The sequence below is a fragment of the Ammospiza caudacuta genome, chromosome 11, assembly GCF_027887145.1.
Source record: "Ammospiza caudacuta isolate bAmmCau1 chromosome 11, bAmmCau1.pri, whole genome shotgun sequence".
In the NCBI taxonomy this organism is placed as follows: domain Eukaryota; kingdom Metazoa; phylum Chordata; class Aves; order Passeriformes; family Passerellidae; genus Ammospiza; species Ammospiza caudacuta.
This window is the reverse complement of record NC_080603.1, coordinates 10,333,831-10,358,797: the sequence shown is the minus strand read 5'-3', so window position 1 is coordinate 10,358,797 and position 24,967 is coordinate 10,333,831. Positions and strand designations below refer to the sequence as shown.

Genomic DNA, 24,967 nt, shown 5'->3' with positions numbered 1-24,967 from the left:
GATTCTTTTTTGCCAGGTTCATAGTTTCATAATGTTTGACAAATTTGCCAGAACTTTCCTTTCTCCTTTCCTTTCTCCTTTCCTTTCTCCTTTCCTTTCTCCTTTCCTTTCTCCTTTCCTTTCTCCTTTCCTTTCTCCTTTCCTTTCTCCTTTCCTTTCTCCTTTCCTTTCTCCTTTCCTTTCTCCTTTCCTTTCTCCTTTCCTTCTTCTCCTGCAAGGAGATCTAGTTGAACTTCCTTTGAATTGCAAACCATCAAATGCATTTTGATGAAATCTAAGAAGCTTTCATAAGCTTTCCTGTGTCTTGAATTTGTGACTTTACAAAATTATTTCCAGTATTTTTCTGCTAATAATATTTGTACGTAAAGCTCTGACTATCAGTAGTTAGTAAGCAGAGCTATTTTTACTGTGTTCTGGTTAGGATTGATACATTTTGCAATCTTCATTCTCATTCTGTCTCATTTCTGTTTGCTGCAGTGCTTACCTGTCCCAAAGCCCTGTGTGTGTCAGAGTCCCTGTGTGCTCTCTGCCCCAGAGCAGGCTGCCTGGTGATGGTCAGGGAAGCTTTTTGGGATGGATGAAATACCCGTCTCTTTCATGGCTTCACTCTGAATCATCCACCTTAAATTTAAGGGTACAAAAAGTGTGTCTCAACTGTATTGAAATTAGATTAAGAGTTGCAGGATTAGCTCTTGTGCATTTTCAATTTGCCTGTGGGTTTGAGGCCCGTGGGGATTTAAGCACATCAATGGGATTTGCGCCCGTGTGTTGGCGCAGGGCAGAGCAGGGCAGGGAGAGGTGCTGCAGGTGCAGGAGGGTTTCTGCCGCTGGGCTCTGCCCAGCCTGCCTTGGGCTCTGCTCTGATCCCATAGTCCCTGTGTTGGAGCCAGTTGGGAGCTCTCTGGCAGCGTGTTTATGAAGTCTCCCATCCCTGTGGTGGAAAAGCTGACCTTGTGTCTCAAATCCAGCCTCATTGCCAAGCTTGCTGTCTGGTCTCTTGTTTCTGGCCAGGTTTCTTTTGTCAGCCCTTCCTTCAGATGCTGGCCATATTTTCCTCTTCAATTCTTTCACTTTCTCCAGCACTGCCCTGTTGTAAACTTTATTTTCCATCCTTCAAAGCCTTAGTTCTGTGTCTGGCTTCCTACTCAAATCTCCATCCTGCATGCTGAAGTGTCATGTTCAGGTCCCTGCTTGATGGGCTATGGTGTTCACTGAATGTGATTTGACATCAACTTGTCTGGAAAATATTGCACTTATATTTATCAGAAAAAGAAACCCGGAGATATTTCTATAATAATTTCAATAAGAGTCTGCCTGTAGGTAATGGGGGACTTTGAAAATCTCAAGTGAAGCAGAAGTTTGTGCATTTGATGTTTTGCTTAGGAGACCACAGAAAAAAATGAGTGTAAGATATATAAATTTAACATTTTTCATAACAAGTATAAACAGTGAAAGGGAAAAAAGTCCCACTCCTGTTTAATTGCAATACTGAGCTTTCAGGCTCATTTAGAGCTGGAAAATACTGTTAGTTCATCAGATAAAGAGATCAGAGTTTGACTTACCAGCTATTTTTTTTGCCTTCATTATGAACATAGAGAAGTAAAATTCTGCTTGGTCTCTACTGTCCTTAACTTGAATGGGAGTTGCACAGCATCTGGGATGTGCAACTCTGGTGTCACTATGTAGGCTTTGTTGATTTTTTTTTTCCCCTTAACTAAAAATATGTGGACTTTGTCTTTTTAGGCCCTCCGTCTGCTCCCCAGCACCTGATTTCCAATGTCAACGAGACCTCAGTGAACCTGGAGTGGAGCCCCCCGCAGAACAAGGGTGGCCGGGAGGACATCTCCTACAACGTGGTGTGCAAGCGCTGCGGGGCGGGCGAGCCGAGCCGCTGCCGCTCCTGTGGCAGTGGGGTGCACTTCAGCCCCCAGCAGAACGGCCTGAAAACCACCAAAGTCTCCATCACCGACCTCCTGGCACACACCAACTACACCTTTGAAGTCTGGGCAGTGAATGGAGTGTCCAAGCAAAACCCCAGCCAGGACCAGGCTGTGTCGGTCACTGTGACAACTAACCAAGCAGGTAGGAACATAAACAGCAATGCCCTTCCTGTCTCTGCTGCCTGTTTTTTAGGAAAGCTGTGATTTCCATTACATTTAGCACTAGCAAATGAATGAGAGGAGCCCTAAGATGTGTAACTGGGTCAAACCCTTATTTTCTGGTGATTTATATGGATACTTTAAATGCTTCAGAGGCAGGGAGAGGAGGGTTTGGGTGCTGTGTCTGCTGCAGCACACGGGCAGGACGCTGGGAGGCATTCTGCAGAAGCACAACAGCAAAGCTGCCCTGATCCCCCCTGGCCCCCCAGCAGCTCTGCTGTCACACCCTGTACAGGGACACAAGGATGTCCTTGGTATCTGCAGAGGGCAAAATACATGCCTGGGGAGCACAGGGTTGTTCTCCTGCCCCCCTTGAAAAAGGGCTGTGTAAGATTCAGGGAGCGGAACGAGTGGGCGCCCGCTCGCCTGCCTGCTCGCTCTCCTCTCCTGGAAAGTCAATTAAATTCTGTCCCCTTGTTAAATAAATACCTCCTTAACCTGCTGCTGACAATGTTTCGATTGATCAGAGCTGGCATTGCTGTAGAAATCCTATATGAGCTTTCAACTTCATGCTGACTGATTTTTGCCTTTCATTCATCTGGGAGAGCAAAATACTATTTCTGTGTTTACGAGATTATTTCAGATACCCTGGGCAGCTCTGCTTTTTTAGTACCCCATGCTTGACCTAGTAAGGGCAAAGGCTGCAGCAGCAGATTGCTGTTTTGTTTTGATGCTAATTTGTTTGATCTTTTTCTTTAATTCCGTGAAAACATTTCTTAGTTTGCAGCCAGCTTGGTTTTAACACACAGGGTTCCACTTGAATTTTTAATTTAATGCACAAAATTATATACATTTGAATATGACACTCTTCTAAATGCAAATGAGATCTCCAGACTGTCAGACTGGTTACAAGACCGTCAAACCTGTTATCTGATGGCTCAGAGTGCTGATTGCCTTCAGGTCCCACAGATGTTGCAGGCGTTCAGCACCTCGGAGCGTAGCTCACAGGGTATCATTTATTACGGGGCTTACGGTGTATGGGACAGTATTGATATTGCATATTTTGATAGGACCAGACCACATAAATATTTTGAATTCTGTTTCCTAGTAGGTGTGTGTGAAAAATAGGTAGGCATAGTCTGAATGTGCAGATTTTAGCTTTAGTAGGCATGTCAGTATCACCAGTGAGAGATACATTCAATTTTGCAGTGACAGTTACAAGCGAAATTGTCAAGTCCGCGCTGAAGCGCCTTTGAAAATCCGGTCCAGTGTTTTTTGTTCTTCATATACAGTTGACAGCATCCCTTTTAAATTATGATTCAAAAATTCAAACCACCACTTTGCCTAGTGAAAAGAAGACTAATAGAGAGCAGGGGCTATTAGGGAGTCTTGGGAGAAAGCCGTGGGAGAGTGCTGTCATACGCTCTACGGAAAGAGAAGGTTGAGAACAGCAGCAGGGACAGTGTTTTTGTGCTGTGAATGCCTAGCAAAGAGAGTATTTCTGACTGATTTTGGCATGTGTAAGGATTAGTGGATGCATATATGCATGAATAAGTGAGCAGGATCCATCTACCGTGTGAAAATTCTACCATCTTATGCTTTTATATGCAAACCAAAATCTGATTGAATATGCAAATAAGAATTGATTTTGTTTATTATCCATGAGTAGTATTCTTCCCATCAGAAAATTTGTATTTTTGCCAATGTTTCCAATTTTGAAACATGCCCAGTTTATCAAATGCGTCAGAGGGACAGAGAAAATTATACTGGTATAAATGAAAAATTAACTCCAAGGTGTGCTGTTCTCCGTTCTTCATACAACTTTGTGGTTTCTGCTGCATAGAAGATCTAAATAGAAATGTGTGGCCTAAACCTACAGATCCCAGCTGAGATAAATAGCCTTACATATGCAAATTGTCCCATTGATTTTGGTGAAACTGCTTGCTTGAGTAAAGGTTTGTAAAGTTAGACCCTTGGGTTTTACAAGTACTCATCTGTTTAATCATTGTAAATGTGTGTCTGGGGTGCATTAAAATCTTTGTGCCACTAATTTTCTTTCACTATATTTCATTATAAAGAAATCATGTCATGATGGTGCGCTGCCACAGGCTTGGTTTTCATCTTGCACCTTTCTTACACTAATGTAAAGCTGCCTTGGTTTCTTTAAGGCAACTCTAAATTCAGATTAGAGCCAAGCTCCTCCCTTAATAACATTTCTAATAAAATGCTGTTGTACTAATAAAAATGAAGCCACCACCAACAAAAATTTTTAAATTTCTTCATTGATTGTGCTCTCTATGCTTGTGCTTGATAGGAAAAAATAATGTTGTCAGTATGGGGAGTTTTTTAATAATTCTTTACATATGAGCAGTGCTTTTGAGTTGTCTTCTGGAGAATTTGCTAGAAGTTTTTGCAGGAGGTGCATCTCTGAGTTAAATTCAGTAAAAATGATGAGTATGCAAGAGACCAGGGAATTCTTCCTTATAGCAACTTCACCTTTCAAATTTTCTTCAGTATAATGTGAAGAAAATAGGCAGGAATTTTCCAAGCAGTTTTTGATCAGTGAGGATCAGGAATCTGGGTGTCTGTGTGTTTGCTTGCCCTGGTTCCAGCTCCTGTGGAAGGTGTGCATTTGGAGACAGGCAGCAAACAATGAGAAATCACTTGTGGTATATTCAGCACAAAATTGATGGAATGCATTGCCGTGACATAAAAGGTGCAGTTGAAAAGCACAGGTGGGTTTTTGTTTGCTTTTGTCGTTTTACTCCTGAGGTAATGAAATGAGGCAGTTTGCTTTCCACTCTTCATTTAGAAACTCTCTTTTCAGTTTCCAATACTATAGAAAAGTGTTTAAATGAGAATAAAATTTGCCATTCACAGTAGGATCAAAAATAGTTTGAAAAAGTATTTTTCTGCTTCTTTGGAAAAGGTATTGGTTATTATAGCTTGCTTATTTTTCAAAAAAAAAGCTAAATTTCAGGCTTTGAAGCAAGTAAAAATTTCTATCTCCTCTGAAGTGAAATACTTCAGTGTTGTGACTTTTTAAGAATTTTGAATTAATTCAGCTCATTGTTCTGCATGTTTAGTATAATTTTTTTTTCTTTTGAGTTGGGAACCATTGCTCTTTTCCCCTGTGAGATTAAAAAAATAGAAAAAGCAAGGATGGAACACTGAGTGGCTGAAACTTGAAGCCAGTGTCCTCAGCACAATGAGTACTGCAAATGCTGGTATTGGGGGTCTCACCACTGACAGTGGTGGCTTTTGGCCTTTCAGTTTTCAATGAAATGAAATCAGCACTCTGCCCATCTTTAAAAATTTGTGAAATTATTTGTGGAAGAGATGCAGGCCAGCAATTCTCATGTGATGCTGCCAGGAGAAGCTAATTTCAATGAGGAACTCTCAGGCTGTTGACTGAGTAGCTCAGAAATCTCTGGGCTTCTTGGTTTTTGGTTTCTTTTCTGCTAAGGTTAATGCTGCGAAGCTGTTCAAAATTAAAAGAAAAGCTCTCAATAAAGAGATCTTGTTCACAGCATGCAGGAAGCTTGTGTGGTTTTCTTTTGAAGATGCCTTAACAGTTTATATTTTTATTAAGGATTACAGAGCTGAGCTGTTTGTGTCTCCAGCCTGAGAGGCAGGTTCCCTGCTCAGTCCCCCTCTGGGGGCAGTGCCACAGGGACAAGGTTTTTGCATGGATGCTGAAGGCATTCACAAGGCAGGGGAGTGGTGGGGGGGGCAGAGCCTACACAGGCTTAAATGAGATTTAAAATCCAAACTTATTTTCCTGCTTGCTTGGCTCCCTTTGTTTTGTTTGCATTTTGTGAGGGATGGGTGTCCTGCTCTCTCCTTTGCTTGTAGGAGTTGAAGCAGTTGATATTTCTGAATAAACAAAGTGCCTGGTGATTTGTTACCTTGTTAGGTTACCTTGGGCTCTGTGTTTCCTTAAGTGGATCAGCAGAGCTGGATGGATGCAGGATGTGCCAATTAGGATGAAAGTACAGTGTATATAAATAAACCCACTTCTTCTCCCCTTGCATCACCCTGGATGTTTTCAAGCTGCCTGTGCTCAGGATCAAGAAATGATCTTTTTGGGGAATATCTTGGGCTCTCTGTCCTGGTTTTCTTGCCGCTGTTGTCAGTGCTCTGCCCAGCCCCTGTGTGTGTGCAGTCCTTTCCAGGCAGGAGGTAAAATGGGTCACAGTGCCACCAGGATTTCAGCACCCCCAAAAAGATCCATGGGAATTGAGTATTCTTTTGGGACAGGCTGCACTTGTGGTGAGCCCAAAATACTGACTTCCAGTGCAGGGAAGGGAAATGTCAGCTGTTACTCAGTTTTATTTAGCCTTTAGGTTTGTTTGTTGTTTATGTTCTTAATTCCTTTTAAGGGAAAAAAAAAAGGAAAAAATTAGAAGGAAAAAAACCCCCAAACCTGAAAGATCCCATTCCTTTGAGGAGGATGGTATTTTAAGTCAGAAATGGCAGGGGCAGGGGGGAAAGAAATGGGAGTTATGACTCATAAGTCCTACTGGACTTTTTGGTTGGAAAATATATATTCCCATTTTACATTTTGGTGGGTCTTCTTTGAAAGCCCACGTTTCCTTTCAAATGCTGATTAGCATTCCTCACGTGTTGTACAGAGCAGCACAGAAAATGCATATAAGGTCTTACATTATGCCAGTGTGGTTTAGCCTGTGCTGAGCTACATTTGCAGTCAGTAAAAATTCATGGACATACATTGCCCTTGGTCAGTGTGCACTCCTCATGTCAAAAAAATAATAGTTGCTCAGGCAGATCAAAAGCAATGCATGCCAAGGCCAGGAAAGCTAAGGATTTTAGTATTTTCTTTTCAATGCACTATTTTCCTGGGTATTTATAACTTACCTATAAAGAATTGCTCTGTAGTGAAACATCAAAAGACATTGTTAAGTAGATTTCAGTCACAGAGCTTTCTTTAGGTGACTGCACGAACACCCTTAAACTACTGCTGGAAAATAAAATTAACTGTTACTCTGAAGGCTGATCAATCCACCTGATTCTCTAAGCTCCCTTGTGTTCTTTGAGTATAATCCTGGTTTCAATACAAGTGATAGTAAATAATTTTTGTTTGCTGAGAGTGAACATAACATTTTTTGATTTTATGTGTGGTGATATTTATGTGCATATTAAGAATCTTATCGATAGGGAGGTGCTGAAGTAAGTTAATTTTGATTTTAAAAATTGCAAGGTCTGTAGTCATTCAGACTGCTAGTTTTATGCTCAGCTCTTGCAAAAAAATGTTCCTTTTTTACTGCAGTCCTGGTGAAGAGCTGTTTATTGTTGTGTTGAAACATAATTTTTGAAGGGCTGTATAACCCCAAGGAAGACTTCATCTCCAAACAGCCGGCAAAGGAGCTCTGAGAATGTGAAGACAGAATTCATCATGCACTCGTGTCACAGTTTCACAGACCCTATGAAATAGTGTAAGCTGGCAAAATCAGTCATTTTCTGTGCCGGCATCCCCCTTCCCTGGTGCCTGTGAGGCTGTGGGGATGTTCATGTGCATATCAGCTCTCCAGCCCGGCCCTGCTGAGTTCCTGGGGGCAATGTGGGGATGGGGCTGTGCTGTGGGGGTTTGTGGAGGGCAGGATTGAGGTGCTGGGCCAGGCTGTTCCTCAGGAGTCTCTGCACCTCTGGAGGGTGTTGAGGGGACATCCAGCTCGATGGCCCACCTGGGAGAGGTGCAGGAGGGTGAGTGAGTTCGTGTCACTGCCCAACAGAGGAGCGAGGGGCGCTCCAGATGTGGGCACAGCTGGTCTGCCTGTAGCCTTCACAGGCATCCAAGAGTCAATTTAGTTCTTTATTTTTATTCTAAGTACTTGCTACCAGCACAGTCCCACCCTTTCCAGTTACTTGTTCCCTGCAGCCAAAGGATACAAATAGCCTGTTCCAGTGGTCCTTTTTCAGGCACACAAACCCGTGAGGAAACTCATGCACGTAGCTGGGTGTGTATAAACAGTCACAGCACCCTGGCCACCCAGTTCCCAACAAACCTGATTTAAAATAATCTCTTGGCAAACATCTGGATGTGTGCCAGCTGTCCAGAGCATGGGAAGTGTGTGTGATACTACTGGCTGCGTTCTTTTTTCTGTACAAAGTCAGGGTAATGGGAAAAGGGAGCTGCAAAGGGGTGTTCTTACTTTGCTTTAAGGTGTTTGTACTAAGGACGATAGACCAGCAAATTATTCCCCAAATGGAGCTGTGTCAAGCCTGAATTCAGTAGGAAAGAAAATCAAAAGTAAGCGTGGACTTGGAAAAGGGGTGATCCATGAGCATGACAATCTGAGTGATTTCTTACAGCATCTTGCAGAATTCCAGGGTAATTATATGCAACTTTCTCATTTCAAATCTAGATCAGTGGGGTTTCTAAGGCTTCATGTTTTTCTGCTAGACATGAGCAGTGATCCCCCCTGCACATTGTTCAAGCAGGAGGGCTGGGACAAGCTGCCTGCTCTTGTTGGGTTTTATGTGCCCTGGTCAGTGAGGTGACCTGCCAGCACGTGCAGGACAGCCTTTGCTTCACCTGCCTGTTCTTCCCCTGCTTTGGCTTTCAAAGGGATTTGTGTTTTGGCTTTGGGCATCTGAAGATTTGCATTGAATGAGTTACTGCAAAGACTCCTGCAGCAAACCCAATGGTGTATTTTGGAAAACCACAGATCTTTCAAATATTAATGCAGTGGGAGATCCAGAAAGAAAAGTGATCCTAGTGCTAGAAATTTGGGAATTCAGCATTGAGCATGAGATTTCTCAGGGACTTGAAGATGTGATGTGTTGACTGCTTCAGGTTTCTTGTGCTGCACATTTAATTACGTGTGTAAGTTTAAGTGTCTGAGTAAGGAGCTTCTCCAAGCTGGCAGATGCAAGTGGGAGTTTCTTCTTAACAACTCTGTGTTCTTGCAGAGGCTTTAACTGATGGTCTGTAATAAATATGTAGTTGTAGGCATACGTGCTCCCGTCTTAAAAACAAAACTGGGAAAACTATTGTTGAGAAGGATTAAATTATTATTTTAAGGTAACTGCAGCATTCCACAAAGAAATAATAATTAAAATAACAACTGCCTGCTTTCTGGCAAAGCTGTCTGCACCACCCATTTCCATGAATTTGTATTCAAGGTGGGGGATACAAGTCTTGGTCGGAAGGAAAAAAAAAGTGCTTTCTAAAGATCCTTAGTAAATAACCAACTGCAGGGTTCAGTGAACAGCTTAGACAAGCTGCATGTCAGATAGAGCCAAGATGTAATTGCAGCATTTAAATAAAACTTTAGTCACATTTTTTAAAAGATCTCGTGGTTTGCTATGGAAAATGGAAGTTAGTTACACACCCTCCTAGGGAAAGAGATGCTTAATTTCAGCATTGGGTAGTGTTGATCATATTTAAGTCATAGAAATTTACTTCAAAGAGGAATAAAATTCTGGTCTCAGTGATGTTGGTACAGATGAATAGTTACCAAACTGACAGAGATGGAGATGTGGTCCTGCAGCTTTTATTTGCCCTGGACTATTTAACTGTGTGCTCACTTTCCCTGGCAGCAAACTGACATTTCCCATTCATGGAGCTTGACGATCGATGTGAGCGCTTCCCTTTAATAACTGGCACAGAAATATTTTTATATGGAAGCAGAATTTGCCCAAGAATATTTGTGGCTGCTAAATGTTTAGATGGGCTTCTAAATTCTCTAGTTGTTTTTGCAGCTGACTAAATAAATTGGAAAGCAGCCAGAGAGACAGCAGAGTCCAGTCGGTAGTTCAGCAACAATAAAAGGCCTCGGAGAACTTTATCAAAGCTTCCATTAACCCCCTGCTGATGTCCTCAAACAGGATTTTTTTGAGAGAGTAGAAACACAAAAGCTAGGCTGCACAACTGCCCCTGTGTGTCCATTCACAGTTTTTAAATCCACAGTTACTAATTAAAATGCCATGCAGAGTAGCACAAATAAACATCACTAGTCCCTGAAGCCCAAAAGTTTCTGCATTGGCTCATCGTTTGGAGGGCAGGATGCTGAACTGACCCCAAAGGGTGGGTGAAGCAGCCCATTCTGGTTCAGATATTCTGTCCTTGTGAAATGTGTGTCAAGTCCATCCATATGCATGAAATCCCACTCCCAGAATGCCATCCCAAAACAGCCCGTTATATTTTATTTATGTGTAGCATAGCGCTGTGCTAAACCGTGAGGGCTAAATAGAGCTGTGGCATGCCTGCTGGCTCCCTATAATCATGTTTGCCAGCTTCTGGTGGACATCAAAATGCTGAGCACACGAGTGAATACTGCTTCTTTCATTGAGAAATGTCACTTCAGATTTAGCCCCACGTGTGAACTGGTGTGCAGGCAGCGCTTTATTATCGTGGCAGGGCTCCAGTGGGCTTCCCCTCCCCAACAAAGTGGGAGCCTCTCTCTGCATCCACTTGAAGGATTTCATGGCATCTCCTTAGATTAAGGTAATCTGTCTTCATTACTAAATTCAAGAACCAGAGCCCCAGAACTTGGAGTGCACTCTGAGAATGGATTCAGGGTCCCTGAAAATTGTGGTTTGGGAACTGCTGATAACAAAAGTTGACTGTGGTTTTGTATTTACTATTTTAAATGCAGTCAAAAGAGGTGTAGGAAGCTCAAGCATTTGTATTTTATTCCTGTGGTCATTTGTATTTCAAACCATCCCTTATGGAAAAATCCTACTGTTAATTTGAAAGGAAATGATAGCTTTTGTCTCAGCCTTCTGAACTGTTCCTGCAGAGTTTATTAGGACTTTTATCCCTGCTATCGAATTCTATCACCTAGTCTTAAAAAGACAATTGACTGATGCTGATTTTTTTATTAAATTCTTCTACTGCTCCATAAAATATCTTTGGTTTTGTCTGTATTAAAATCCATTGAAAGTATCCATGGATTATTACAGTCAGAAAAACCCTTAAAGTGTAATGTGCTTTGGATATAAATGCCTTCCAATTCCACAGATTACCAAAGGCTAAAAGGAAAGCACTGAAATTTTTAATTAGCTTTTTATTATTTTTAATTTTCTGTGTTGCCTTTAAGTGGTCTTATCGAGAGATAATAGAACAAGACAGTTTTGACTGAGCAAAATAGGAAAGTATAGTGGGCTGGAAGAGGTGTCTGGTATATGAATTGAGTTTTGTATGCTGTCCCATTTATTTTAGCAAACAAATCAAGGCATGATCTGGAGACAACCCGCTACAAGGGCTCCCTGGGAAGATTGTGCTTGTCTCGGTAACAGACTGCGTTCTTTAAATCTGTCCTCTGAATCAGCCCCAATTTATCTTCCCAGCATAAAAGGGAATGCAGATGGAGTAGCCACAGCCTCCCTTATAGTTTATCAGGATATTGTGCATGCACATAAATAAGGCAGAAAGTGACCGGAATGTGTAAGTGGCTGGGTGTTAAATCCTGTGTTTTCCAAGCTCGCTGGGCACTCGGGGATGGAGCAGCCAAGGGAGCCCTGGAGGAGCTGCAGGGGTTTGTGGCTCTCCAGATGGGGGGTGCAGGCCCAGTGGTGCCTTGGCAGGAGGTCAGTCAGTGTCATCCTGTCTGCTGGAATATGGGACTGGAAATGAAGGTCCAAACTCAGGATACAGACCAGTCCGACTGCTGCACAAGTTATTGTTTTCGTGGGCTTTTATTTGCCCAGACTGTAGCTCAGTATTCTTCCAGGACATAAATCTGGCTGGTCTTTGTACAGGTCAACATCCTCATAACCTCACAAGGTTAATATTTTTTTTTCAAATCTTTATTTATTTATTTTTTAGTATTGAAATTTTTCAGACTTTGTAATTGCACTCACATTGCACAGGAAACCAATTATTCTTTGGAGTGTTTTACACTGAGGCAATCACCTTTAATATTTAATTGCTGATTCCACTTGGGGTTTTTCCAATTGACACAATTTTAAAACAAATAATGCACTGGTTTTCAGTATCCAGCATAAAACCAAAATAATGAAACCACTTTATAAGTTTAATTATGTGCCACCTATGATGTAATTGGCTACTGACATCATGAACTAAGATTTTAATTTTAAGGTTTATGTGTTTCAGGAAGCTTAGGACTCTTCCCCAGTTTGTGCCTCATCACTTTTTTTTTTTTTTTAATGAATGGCAAACATAGGTAATTTTGCTTCTTGTAGCAACACTGTGTGCATAGTTTTTTCTCTCTCATTGGGTCTATTAATGATTTTTAATTTCCTGAACAAATCTGCCCGTTGTGGGTGAAGGAAAGGGGGTTTAATTCAGTTCCAGTGAAAGGACTTGGTGGGAGAACTCCAAGTGTGAGTTAAGTGTGCTGTAGTCTGATTCTCTGTGGTACTTTCCAACAGCACAGAGTATCTTTGTTCCCCGGAAAAGAGACACTTTGGTGGGGGAGTATATCAGAGTGTTTTGGAGCATCCTGCAAGAAGGAGGATCTCAAGTGCTGTCAGAGCAGTGTTCTTCACAAAGTGCTGCTAACCTGAGCCCAGAAAACCCAAACCTTGATTCAATCACAAGCATTTCTCAACAGCACAGAGATGGTATCATGTCAAATCCATCTAACCTTTGTACAGAAGGTACTTCACTGAAGTTCCAGCTGAATGCTCTGAATATCAGCTATAATTAAAATGTATAGCTTGTTCAGCTGAAATGTAAATACATAAATGCAAACCTTCTGCACCAGCCTCTTCTGTGTGATGGAGCTGAAACTAAATATGGCTGATGTTCCTTACCTTTGGTGGCTTTGAAACAATTTATGCACTCAAGTTATAAGATTTGAGTTGTGATTCTTGTTGAGTGAATCCTGGTTTTGGGTTCTGTTGGGTGCTGCAGGCTCAGGAGGGCATGGCTCAGGCCCAGCCTGCAGTGGCCCTTGGAGCTGTGGATCACAGTGGGAGTAAAATGTTTATAATTTTATTACTTTTTCTTCCCTCAAGAATCTTGCCATTTCTGACTTTGGATGATTGATCCAAGAAACCCAAATGGCAAAGTCTAAATCTCTGCTATTAAGGCAGCACTTCAGAAACCAGCATGAGGCAATGTGGCCAAATCTATTTATTAAAATAGCGAATGCTGCTTTAGCAGAATGAGTCATGCCATTTATTTATTTATTTATTTTGTTTAGAAGATACTTCAGTATTTCCAAAGCATCTAAGTGGCAAATAGGGCAGAGGCTTCTGTTTGTCTGGATTTTAAAAAGGCTTTTAAGCAGCACTTTTTACAAAATCTAATATTCTTAATGCTGAAGGTAAGTGACAAAGGACATTACTTAGCACATGTATATACATCATCTAGACATCCTTGTTTCAAGTAAATAAGAAGTAACTGTGTGAGAACCAGGGAGAGCAGTGTCGGGAGATGCCTTGGGTGCCAAATCACACATTTTCCCCATAATAGATTAAGCTTTATGCCATAACTGTTGGGTAACCACATGCTCAGGTGAGTTGGTGGTAAGTATAAGAAAGGACCAGGGAGCAGAAATGAGGTTTTCTGTTAACAGATACAGACAAGGGGCATCAGGTGAGAGCTGTCCTATGCCCTGTGAGACAAAGGGCTGCCCCTTTGGGCTATTACAACAGCAGGGTCAGTATATTTATGTTGTTTTATGGAATATTGAAACACTGTTGTAAGAGGCTTGAAAGCTGTGCACAACAAGTGGTTTGCAGGGCACAGATACAGTCAGTTATTTCATTGGTTCTGTGCAATTTGGGAACAGCTCTTCCCCTCTTGGGTGCTGACTCATGATGTGAGTGCAAACATATCTTAACTGTGGGCAGGAGGATGGCACAGTGAAGGAGGAGCAGCTGGATGGTTGTTTGACTTGAGGAAGGGCTTAGAGAATGGGATAGGGGTCTCATTTCAGGGTAGCTGGTGTTTCTGTAAGTGTAGCTTTGATTTCCTGGTGGAAGGGGCTGGGGGGGAGTGGAGTTTGTTTAGAAAAGGCAGCTCAGCAGATCCTCCTCCTGTGCAAGGGTGAAAGACAGGCTGTTTCTGGACAGGAATTAACTCTGGTGGCTACTTCTGGCTTCCTGGGAGGAACAGCAGGGCATGTGGGTGAGGCAGAGCTGCCCTGAGGGAAAGATGCTAAGTGGAGCATTTTGCTCCAGACTACTTATTTTGAGCTGTTGGGGAATGCTCAATTTCCAACTTTATTAGCTGCTTTAATAGCTAGGGGATATGGTCTCTAATCCCTCCTTTCAGCTCCCCCAGAGCCACTGTCCTCAGGGGGGCTGTACATTGTGTCATAGCATCAGGGGTTTCTGGTGGTCTGTGCTTGCTTGGACCAGAATCTGAGAAGTAAGAGGATGATTCCAGCACGTCCTTCCACAAGTGTCCCACCCAAATTCAGGTCCTGGAGTCCCTAAGTGTCACATCTAAGTGTGACAGCTCTGGCCCACAGCAGTCTCTTTTTCTGGACTGCCTGGTCTATTTTTCCTGCTTCTCTCAAGCCAATATAATGCAGTGGAGCGTCAGTGTTGGCTTCTTTAGGCTACAAAATTTATTGCTGTTTATAATGGGTCAGATTCCAAGCTCAACCAGAGGGAAGAGTAAGTGCAGCGTGACTTGCTTTGTGACCAGCGGCTCCAAACCTGCTCGGGTCAGACAGCTGCTGACTAATTATCCATCTTAACAAATTACTTATAGCTCTAGAGTTTCTAGAGCAACTCACAGCTCAAAGTATGTTCACCCTTCCATGTTAATCATTCTAGCATTTAGAAATGTTTTGGTGCTGGGGTTTTTAAGTGGTTGTGATGTTCAGATAGATTTTTATAAATTGCCTTCCAACTGAAAGGCTTGTTTTCCTGTTTGTTTTAAACTGGCAGTGGTACATACAGGAAATACACGGTATTCTGCCATGTTTCTGTTGGCAACTATTAAGTTATCCTTGTCAGAACATGCCAACAAGATTTCTTAGCAAGCGAGCAGAAAGAAAACAAGCAGTTTTCAGATGAAACAGACCCCATGCTTGAGTTGTAATACAAATCTTTTGCTAAATGCTATGTAGATTCTATAATCTTTTGGTTTAAGGCAATCTTTGAGATTGTAGGTTGCAGATTCAGATCTTTGGAGTAATTCCAGACCTGCATTGCATAAGCTGACATCATTATTTGGCCTTCAAAATTGGAGGAGCCAGTACCTGAAAATAATGTATTGCTGTCAAGAGCTGTGGCACTCTTTGATTCCCAGAATGAGCCATCTCCTGGGCTTGCAAAAATCTTCTTCACCCTCCCTTCATTTCTGATGTAAACCACAGGGAACTCTGGTCACATCTCAATTCCTGTAATAGTTTTCAGCTAAATTAGAGGAGTTCTGGTATGTTGAAGTGGTCTGTGCTAAAAGTGACACAGAACTGGATGTGCAGCCCAGAAAATCCACAGGCTCTTTGTGGATGCTCAGCAGCCACTGCTAGTCGCCAAGAAATGAGGCTGGACTTAGGTAGTAAAAGTACAGCACTCTAATAATCCTCAACTACTACTATTTGTTGCTGCTGAGAGCCTGGGTTTTCCTTCAAGCTTTTGATTTGATGCAAGTCAGAGCCAGCTTTTGTGGTTTGGCAAGATTTGCAGCACAGGTTCTTTAGGGAGAGGCAAGAAATGAAAACTTTAAAACAGAGGAAATGTTTAAAACATAATAATACTGTGTTAACAGTCTTTAAAATCTCATTTTCTAGCCCCTTTCTTTACGAACACATCATTACAAACAACTGATGTGAGCTTGTCCCTAGGTTTGAGGGCCTGTCAATTGTTTTCCTCAGAGGGCTGTGACTGGGTTGCAGAGCCTGGAAAGCAAGGGAAGATCCCTTGTGCCTGTTATTTTGGGATGAAAGTGTCCTGTGAGAATGTCCTGTGGCCAAGCTGGTGCTTTCCCTCAGCAGTAAATGAAGGAGGGAAAGTTCAGCTCAGCAGCATTAGGGCTGGCTAAAGGGATTGGGAGAAGCAGGCCAAGCTCAGCTGTCACACTGCTTCTCCCTTCGCTGGCTGGGATTTTGGTGTGTGGGTGGATAACCTGGGGCACTTTACTCCACAGGAGGAGATTTAAAGCCTTTGCTTTAAACACTAAAAGCGTGAAAGTGCTGCCCTGAATGTTGGCTGTCTCACTCCCCAGGCTGGGAGGTGTTCCTCGCCCGTCGTCATTCCTGGGGGAAGGAGAGGCAGACGGTGGGAAGACAGAGGACTCGGGAATGTCTTGGGAAGCTTCCAGTGGCTTGCTTGAGCAATCAGGCCTCTAGATCCTTGTCCAAGTCCTAACCTGGCCCAATCATCGCTAGCACAAATGTTTGCTCCACTTTTACAGAGGGAATAATGAAAAAAGCCCCAAATATGCATGTGGTTAGTTTGTAAAGCGCAGAGGCAGCCCACAGACTCTGGCAGGTCCCTGGGAGAAGGCGTAGCTGTCATGCTGACAGTGAGGAATGGGAATGCCAGACTCCAGCTTGGCTCCTCAGACGTGCACAGACATCTAATCTGGGAGTGCACATCGCCTCGCACATGTGCAGGAGCCTTTGCTCTGTTATCCTGATGAGCATACATGCCTTGTGCATATGCTTTGCATATGTTTGGAACTGTGGTCATGCTAAAATGCTTTCTGGTCCCAGTGAGGCCACATCTGGAGTGCTGTGTCCAGTTCTGGGATCCTCAGTACAAAAATGAAAAGGAGTGACTGGAGAGAGTGCAGTGGATGCCACAAAGATGGTGAGGGGTCTGGAGCATCTCTCTTATGAGCAGAGACTGTGGAGTCTGGGCCTGGTTAGTCTGGAGGAGACTGAGGAGATCTCATTAATGCAATAATGAGATCTCAAAGGGATGCCAAGAGCATGGTGCCAGGCTCTTTTCAGTGGTGCCCAGTGATGGGACAAGGAGCAAAGGCCAGAAACTGAAACATAAGCAGTTCCTCAGCATGAGGAAGAACAGCACTGGAACAGCCACCCAGGGAGGTCATGGAGTCTCCCCTTCTGGAGACATTCCAAACCCATTTGGATTAATTTCTGTGTAACCTGCCCAGGTGACCCTGCCTTGGCAGGGGATTGGACTGGATGATCTCCAGAGGTCCCTTCCAACCCTAACAATGCTGTGATTCTGTGGAAGAAAGCTGCCTTCTTTTTAATTTATTCTGATAAATATGTTTTAGTTTTATGTAAAACTATGTAAATAATTTTATGTAACTAAAGAAGGTTGGACATTTCTCTCTTCCCTGGATTTGAAGTCAGTGTGACAGCTAGTCAACTAAAATCCCCTCTTACATGAATAAAATTATCAGAATCTGTTTTAATAATTTCTAAAGGCCCAGAGCTTGGGCCTTTAGAAATTATTAGAACTGCATTTGGTTCTTTGTGCTGTATATAATTTTCTTGCTGTGAGATTATTTACTAATATAATTTACAAAATCTCATGTAAACGCCCGCAGTGTTACAAGGTAAATAGTCAAAGAGAAAACCTGAAATGTGCCAGGTTCCCTTAAATATGTTGTGTCCTAATCAAGAGAAGATTTTTTTAATGGAAAACCTTTTATTTTCGTGCTTTGATTTCTAAGAGGACTTTTCTTCAGCGCTAGATTCTCAGAAATATGTTCTTTTTTTCTCTCTCTTTTTTTTAAGTAATTAATAATGGATCAGGCTTTTAGTATCTACCCTGGAAGGTAAAAACCCTTAATCACAGTAACATCATTAGTGCTTTCAAGCATTTAATTTTGCTGCTTGACAAAGCGCATAGCCATTGATAAGAACAAATAAGTGTTGTGTGCAATTGAGGGAATAAAGAAAAGCATGAAAACCCCTAAGCTTCAAGTAATTAAATTTAAATATGTTATTTGAATTTAGCTGAGATAATGTACAAACTGTGGGTATATTTTTCAGTCAGTGAAAGACCCCTTGAGTAAACATGATCCATTTAAATTCAAATCATGGGGAGTGGAAAGTAAACCCCGCTGTGGGTAAGAAGGCATCTTCAATAAAACACTGGGCATTGTGTATCTTTGATATCTGAGTACTCATGTGCTGTAGTTTTATAAAGGGCTGTTTTCACTCATGGATGCCTACATGCCAGAGACTTTATTGCATCTATTTATTTCCTGTTTTTTTCCTCTTTCCATTCCCCCCCACCCCTCCTAATTTGAACCAGTAATGAAAAACTGACACTCTGCCTCTGCCATCCTTTAAAGTGCCTCGAAAGTGCTACAATTCAGCATTGGCTAGCCTTGGGACATGGCTTTATGGCATTTGGGTGAAGTTTTTGTAGTACATCTGTGCTCTTTCTCTCTCTGTAGGCCGCAAGCTCAGAGCTGAGGTAATAAAACTACTAGTAGGTGTTTAATGGCAGGTTATTGAGGAAGTAGATGAAAGAAAATTGCAACATTCACATCAGTAGGGAGCAGGGTTTTTAAGGGAGAGGAACTGCTGAGCTTTGAACTCAGGAAAGTTACACTTGGTGCTTTTGTTTGAGGGGAGACCCCTTTTTAGACACCAAAATACCTCATTTTGTGAAATGGGCTGTTCTGGTGAATTGGTGCTTGGTATGTGCAGTCTGTGCACGTGTGGCAGAAAGCTGGCTGTTGTAAGCAGTGATGATTGAGAAACAAGTCATTGCTTACTGCTCCTTTCCAAACATAAAGGAGCAGGGTGGAGGAAAGTGCAAAAGGTGAAGGAAAAAGTGATCTCCCACTCCCTTCCATAAGTCATCATGGGATCTTACTGTGAACACCTTAATTGTGAACATTATTCTTTTTGGTCAAGCTGTCCTCAATGTGTTTTATGTAGGAATGTATGCATCTAATGAACAGTTAGCCCACGCACATAGGAGAGGGTATTCTGTCTTTTATTCTGCTTGTGATCAAAGCATCATTTTACAACCTGTTACATGTTTATCTTCACATCATCCCCAAGAGGCAATTTAAAGGCAAAAGGCAGAAGAACAAAGAATGTAAATATTTTGCACAAACTCACTCAGAAGGCTGTGTCTGCTGCCTGGAGTGCCATGTTGAGTTGGCAGTGCTGTCGTTCTCTTTGTCCTGGACAATATTGACCAGACTCTTGTGCCCTTTGGTAATACATGTGCAAGGAGAAACTGATGTTCTTCCAGGAGTCCAGTCTTTCAGGTCAGATGATGGATCCTGAAAAAGCAAGGGAAAAAAATAACACTGATTTGTAAGGCTATTTGCAGAAATAAAGGGGAATTGGTAACTGAGGATTGTATGCAGTGGCACAACTGTAGTACCCTCTGGATACTGGGTGCAGCTCCTCAAGGTCCTCAGAGTTTCAGCTCACCATCCTATTGCACAGGCCACTGTAGGTCTGTGCTGCAGGGATGGATGTCACTCCTGAAGAGCTTCTTGCAGTTCTGTAGTTGGACTTTGGCATTCTTAGGACTTCTGTATAGCTATGGAGAGGCAGGATGTGCAGGCAATACAAAGTTATGAACAAATGGCTCATCTGCAGAATCCAGGACAAAAGAAGATACTGAAAGTTAAGGAGGATGAATTTGCATATAAAGGGCAGGAAGAAAAAAAATATGGCCATTCTTAAAAGTGTAAGGAGTAATGAAGGAATTGATGTACAGGTCCTTTTTGTGTCCTGGAAGGCAGGAACATGTTGCTTATTCCAGTATGGTGTAGTGCCTAAGATCAGCTGTCCATTTTTTGTGAGAAGTGAGAAAGCACTTGTTAAGCTATATAAAGCTGAGAATCTTTCACTGGAAGGCTTAGTTAATATAAATTCTTCTGCTGCAAGTAGCCATTTTACAGACAAGAAATGTGTTTTCATACAGCACTTACCAGCCCAATATTGAAGGACTCGCTAAATTCCAATATTGCTTGCTGAAATGAAATGGCAAACCAAGGAGGTTAAAGAGAGGATAAAGGAAAGAAAGGGAACTTTCTCTCTACAGTTCTTGAGGTCAGAGCAGCATAAGTGATGGATTCTCAGTAAAAAGAATTGCTTGTCTGCCCTGCATGAGGCAGTGATTAACTAAGCAGATTTCTCTCCACTTGGTTTATCAGTAATGGCGTGTGTGTGTGTGTTTTAGGGTAACAAATCTGATTTCTAATTTATTAGCTGAGCAGTATTCTTATTGCAGAGGGGAATTAAAGAAAGGTTGATTCTCTCTTGAGGAAGTGTGAGGTTATTAAGCAGGTTTGCAGTCGTGCCACAGATATAATTTGATGGAGCACACCTGGATCCTCCCTGTTGGCTGTGTGTTTATAGTCTCCTCTGTCATTCAGTATTTGCCTTTGCCTGTGAGAGACAGACAAGGAAAAAAGAGATAAAGGTTTTGGAGGCATTTCTAACAGAGATGCCAAACTGTCAAATAGTAAATTGGGAAGCAGCTCCCTGATGGTTTCACATCAAGAGGAGACACCCTTTTGTGACTGCAGCATCTACTGGTTATTTTCACTTCCATCAGAACTGTCTGATATGGTCAAGTAGGTTTGAGGCTTTCAACATTCAATTTTCCTTTCATTTATAGTGACTGTTTTATTTATTTGCCTTTCTTGGTAGTTTTCAAGGATATCTCTTTCAAGGATACTTTTAAGTTTATAACATTTTCGTGGATCGTCATTCCAAAGTTAAAGGTAGAAAAGAAACAAAAAGAAAGGGAAGTGGGGGAAAAAGAGCAGCTACAGCATCAGGGGACAAAAGAAGAAATATATTCAATTTAGGAAGACCTCTAATCTCTGGTTATACAGGACAGCTTTGTTAGATAAGATTAAAAATTTCATGAATGTCCCTTTTTATCCCTGGAGACTCCACCATTTATACCAGCTATTGTCAGCATCAAAAGAGCTTGATAACAGCTGGCTAGAGATGTGACCACACAGCAACACAACAGCAAGGAAGGGGCAGCCGGGTTCATAAATCTTCAGAAAGCCCGTTCCCCAGCACAGCCATGAATCTGCTGCTATCACGGGCAAAGGGAGAAGGCATTGTCCTCCAGCCAGTCAGAAACCTGAACTTCAGCATTAGCAGGGGCTCTTTGGGCAGTGCACGATGCACAAAGAGATGTTTTCCATTATCTTCTTCATTGCAGCCTTTATTACTGACACAGATACAGTTTAAAGGGTCTTGGAGTTTAGCTTGTTGCTAGGTAGAGTATTTCCAAAAATGCTGCAGCCCTTACCCGTGGTGGTGCAATCCTGCTCTTTCTGTTCATGGCATCAGTGCAGCACCACGTGGGACAGGGTCAGGAGATGCCATTTTGGCACACACTGGACCAGGCTCTGGTATCTTTTGGCTGGGAAGGAGCTACCAAAGCCAGATTCTGGTCCTTGGCCATTTTCCAGGGACTGCTCACAGATTTGTTTGTAAGCAGGGCAAGTTATTAGGCACGAATTGGCTCAGATTGTTGAAATACAAGTTTCCTGGTTTTAATGGGAGGGCCCAAATTCATATGTATTCAGCTTCACTCTGGCCTTACTAAATTCTGTGGCAATATTTTCTCAGCTTTAGAGAAAACAAGATTGGAACCTCAGGAACTTAATAGTTTCTTTGAAGTAAATAGCTAATGGAATAACATCAGTTAATTTTAGGAGATGGAAGAAGAGAGTGACTGTGGACCAAAATGACACAGGACAAAAATAAGAGATCCTTTTAGTACCACAATCTCTTATGAAAGTTTTACTGGGCAGCATGAACATTGCAGTGCTTAGACAACTGTGTTGTTACTTCAAAACCCACCTATCTAGTACTGTCCAGCATCCAAACCCAATCTTTCTTAGAGATGATTAAATGTCATTTTGGTAGAGAAAACAGGAAAAATCTTTAATGTTTCTAATTTCCCCTCACCCTCACCCCCAAGAAAAACACGGTTTCTGAAAGTGCTCATGTTGTGAAAGTTCCAACTAAAAATACATGTTCCTCATTAAAACTAAGTGATTGCTTATAATGTTTCTTTGTTTTTTGTTTTTTCCTCCTGGCAGCTCCGTCCCCGATTGCATTGATCCAGGCTAAGGAGATAACAAGGCACAGTGTTGCCTTGGCTTGGCTGGAACCTGACAGGCCAAATGGAGTCATCCTGGAGTATGAGGTCAAATACTATGAAAAGGTACTGCTCAGAAATGGACAAGCCAGGAGTTCCCTTTTGGCTTGGGCACAGCTTTTTTATTTCATTCCACTTGGTTTATTTCCAGATAGGATTCCATCATTTGAAACGAAATAGATTCAGTTTAATAAAATCCAATTAAGGATTTCATGCACTTGAATGGTTGCTTGAAAGACTAAGATTCACAGGCTGCTCCTGCTGTACAGTATGAATTTATTTTGTTATTTCTTTCCTACCTAGAAACTGAGCTTTTATAGCAATCACATTTATAACGAGAGTCAATAGTATTGGGCAGAAGTGAGACATTAGCTTTCCTTCATAGACAGAAGTATAATAATGAAGTATATAACAGAGTCATAATAATAAGATCTGTTTGCCGACAGCTTCTGCTTAGAGTGATAGCGTGGACTGGCTGGCTTTTAATACAGAATAAGGAGAGAAAATTAGATTCTTCATACTTTCCAAGTTGAGGGAGATGTTATTCCTTCAAATAACTTCTCAAGTAGGGAATTATGAAAAGAGCTATTTTCTTTGAAGGGTCTCTGCAAAAATGAACAATTACCTGCTCTTGCTTGTGCGTGCTGTCTCTCACATGCACACGAATACTTCTAATTTTTTAATTTAAAAAATTCTCTTACTTGCTTTCCATATACATTAAAAGGCACTTGCTTTGCAAGGAAGCTAGATTATTACATTTTCTGATAGATTTTCCAGCCAAAAATAGAATGATTTTTAATAATGGACTTTCTGGAAGATATTTTCTAAGTCTTTTCTTTTTTAAAATATTTTTATCCTTTTTTTGTATGGCTTCTGGCTGGTAGGAAGAAAAGGAAAGTGCCAGCATGTGTGAGTAAAACGTGCTTGTTCATCAAGAGGATCCTATTTGAATGCTTGGCCGTTTTCCAAGGGTTTTCACTGTGTGACTTCTTAAATAATCAGTGATATATGAGCATCATGCGTACTGCCTCATCCTCCTTTTTTGGCTTGCTCAGAGCCCCGTGCAGCACACGGTGCATAGGGGGATTGAGCAAGGCCAGCAGCAGGAGCCCTCAGGGTGTATTTTGAGAATTCCATTGCTGTTACTCATCTTTGATCAGACAGTTTTGGCAAGGCGGCGGGGTTCCAGGTTCACAGCTTCACTCCATCACGCCGTGCTCTGCCTTGGCAGGACCAGAACGAGCGCAGCTATCGCATCGTGAAAACGGCCTCCAGGAACACCGACATCAAAGGGCTCAACCCCCTGACCTCCTACGTGTTCCACGTCAGGGCCAGGACAGCAGCAGGCTATGGAGACTTCAGTGGGCCCTTCGAGTTCACCACCAACACAGGTAAAGGCCTCCCCACCCCGTCCCTCTGCTGCTGCTCCTGCAGAGAGTGCTGATACAATGGGCTGTGTGCGGGGAGTTTCACGTTGGATGCTCGTGTGATAGATGAGTAATGCCATGATTGACTCTCACAATTAATAGACAAATATCATGTACATAGGTTAAGACAAGTTTTATAGATTTATAGCTGTGTTATACCCCTGGCATGGTTATCAAGGGACAGCTGGAGTTGGGACATCTGGCTTGTCACTATGGAACATCCAATCAGGATTTGAGGAAGATGTCTCCACCACTGGGCAGCCAAGATGGGGTTGATGGACAGAACTTTTGGAGACGTTAAAGGGTTAAAAAGGGAAACCTCCATTGTGAGGGAGCTGAGCACATGGCGGAGAAATCTTTTGCTCCCAGCGCTGTAACCTTTTTTCTTTATTCACTCTTCTGTTGGATTTTTGATAAGGTTTAATAAACCTTCCTAAACTATGAAAAGTGAGTAGCTATTTCTCACACTTGGACTGTGGTGTGTGTGCTCTGAGAAAATGTTCCTGCATGGCCACATGGCTGTTGGTGATGGCATGGTGCTGGCCCAAGACATCTGTTTGGATATGCTACATTATTGTATTTGCAGGGACCCCCATGGCAGGGAGGAATGATGAATCTAACTCCATGTTCTCAGAGGGCTAATTTGTTATTTTATGATACTATATTATATTAAAGAGTGCTAAACTAAACTATACTAAAGAATACAGAAAGGATACTTACAGAGTGCTGAAAAGATAATAATGAAAACTCATTACTCTCTCCAGAGTCCTGACACAGTTTGGCCCTGATTGGCCAATGAGTGAAAACAACTCACAGCAGAATCCAATGAAACAATCTTCAAACACATTCCACATGTGAGCAAAACACAGGAGAAGCAAATGAGATAATAGTTTTCCTTTTCTCTGAGGCTTCTCAGCATCCTAGGAGAAAAATCCTGGGCAAAGGGATTTTTCCAGAGAATGTGAATGCCACACTGTATTGTAGATTCTAGCAGTGACAGTGCTTCACTGTGATATAGGGAAACAGGCACCCCATAAACACTTGGAAGCCATTGATGCTTGAGAGATTTTGTTTTCTGAAAAGCAGACATTTGCACGTTTCTGGAATATCTTATTTCAAGGAGAATAGAGCCCTGTTACTCCCCTTTACAAGCTATTGACACAGATCAGTCAGGTGTCCTACATCAGCTCCCATACTTGCACTTTTCTTTAGACAGTTATATAAAGACAAGAATGTTCGAACTATGTTGTCAGTAAGGCTTTTCACTTTGCTCAAGGAAACATGCAGATTTAGCCCCCAAAATGTTTGCTTTTCAGTGGCAGAAAGGCACTGTGACCAAACCTATTTTATTTCGGACGTAGAGGTCTCCTTAAATCAAGTTAAGGTCATGCCAGTTAGTGGCAGTATCATTCAGGATGTTAACAACTGAAAACAATCCATCAGGAAGAGAGTAGCCGTTTTAAA

At 42.1% G+C, this 24,967-nt stretch overlaps 1 protein-coding gene across 1 annotated transcript in view; it reads left to right on the top strand.

Annotated features, from left to right (window-relative positions):
- EPHA4 (EPH receptor A4) overlaps positions 1 to 24,967 on the top strand; it is a 105,200-nt gene that overhangs the window by 54,527 nt on the left and 25,706 nt on the right. Inside the window, exons 5-7 of the mRNA XM_058812430.1 lie at positions 1,744 to 2,082; positions 22,018 to 22,142; positions 23,308 to 23,467. Of these exons, the coding sequence (XP_058668413.1) occupies positions 1,744 to 2,082; positions 22,018 to 22,142; positions 23,308 to 23,467 (624 nt within the window). The remainder of the gene's footprint in view (positions 1 to 1,743; positions 2,083 to 22,017; positions 22,143 to 23,307; positions 23,468 to 24,967) is intronic.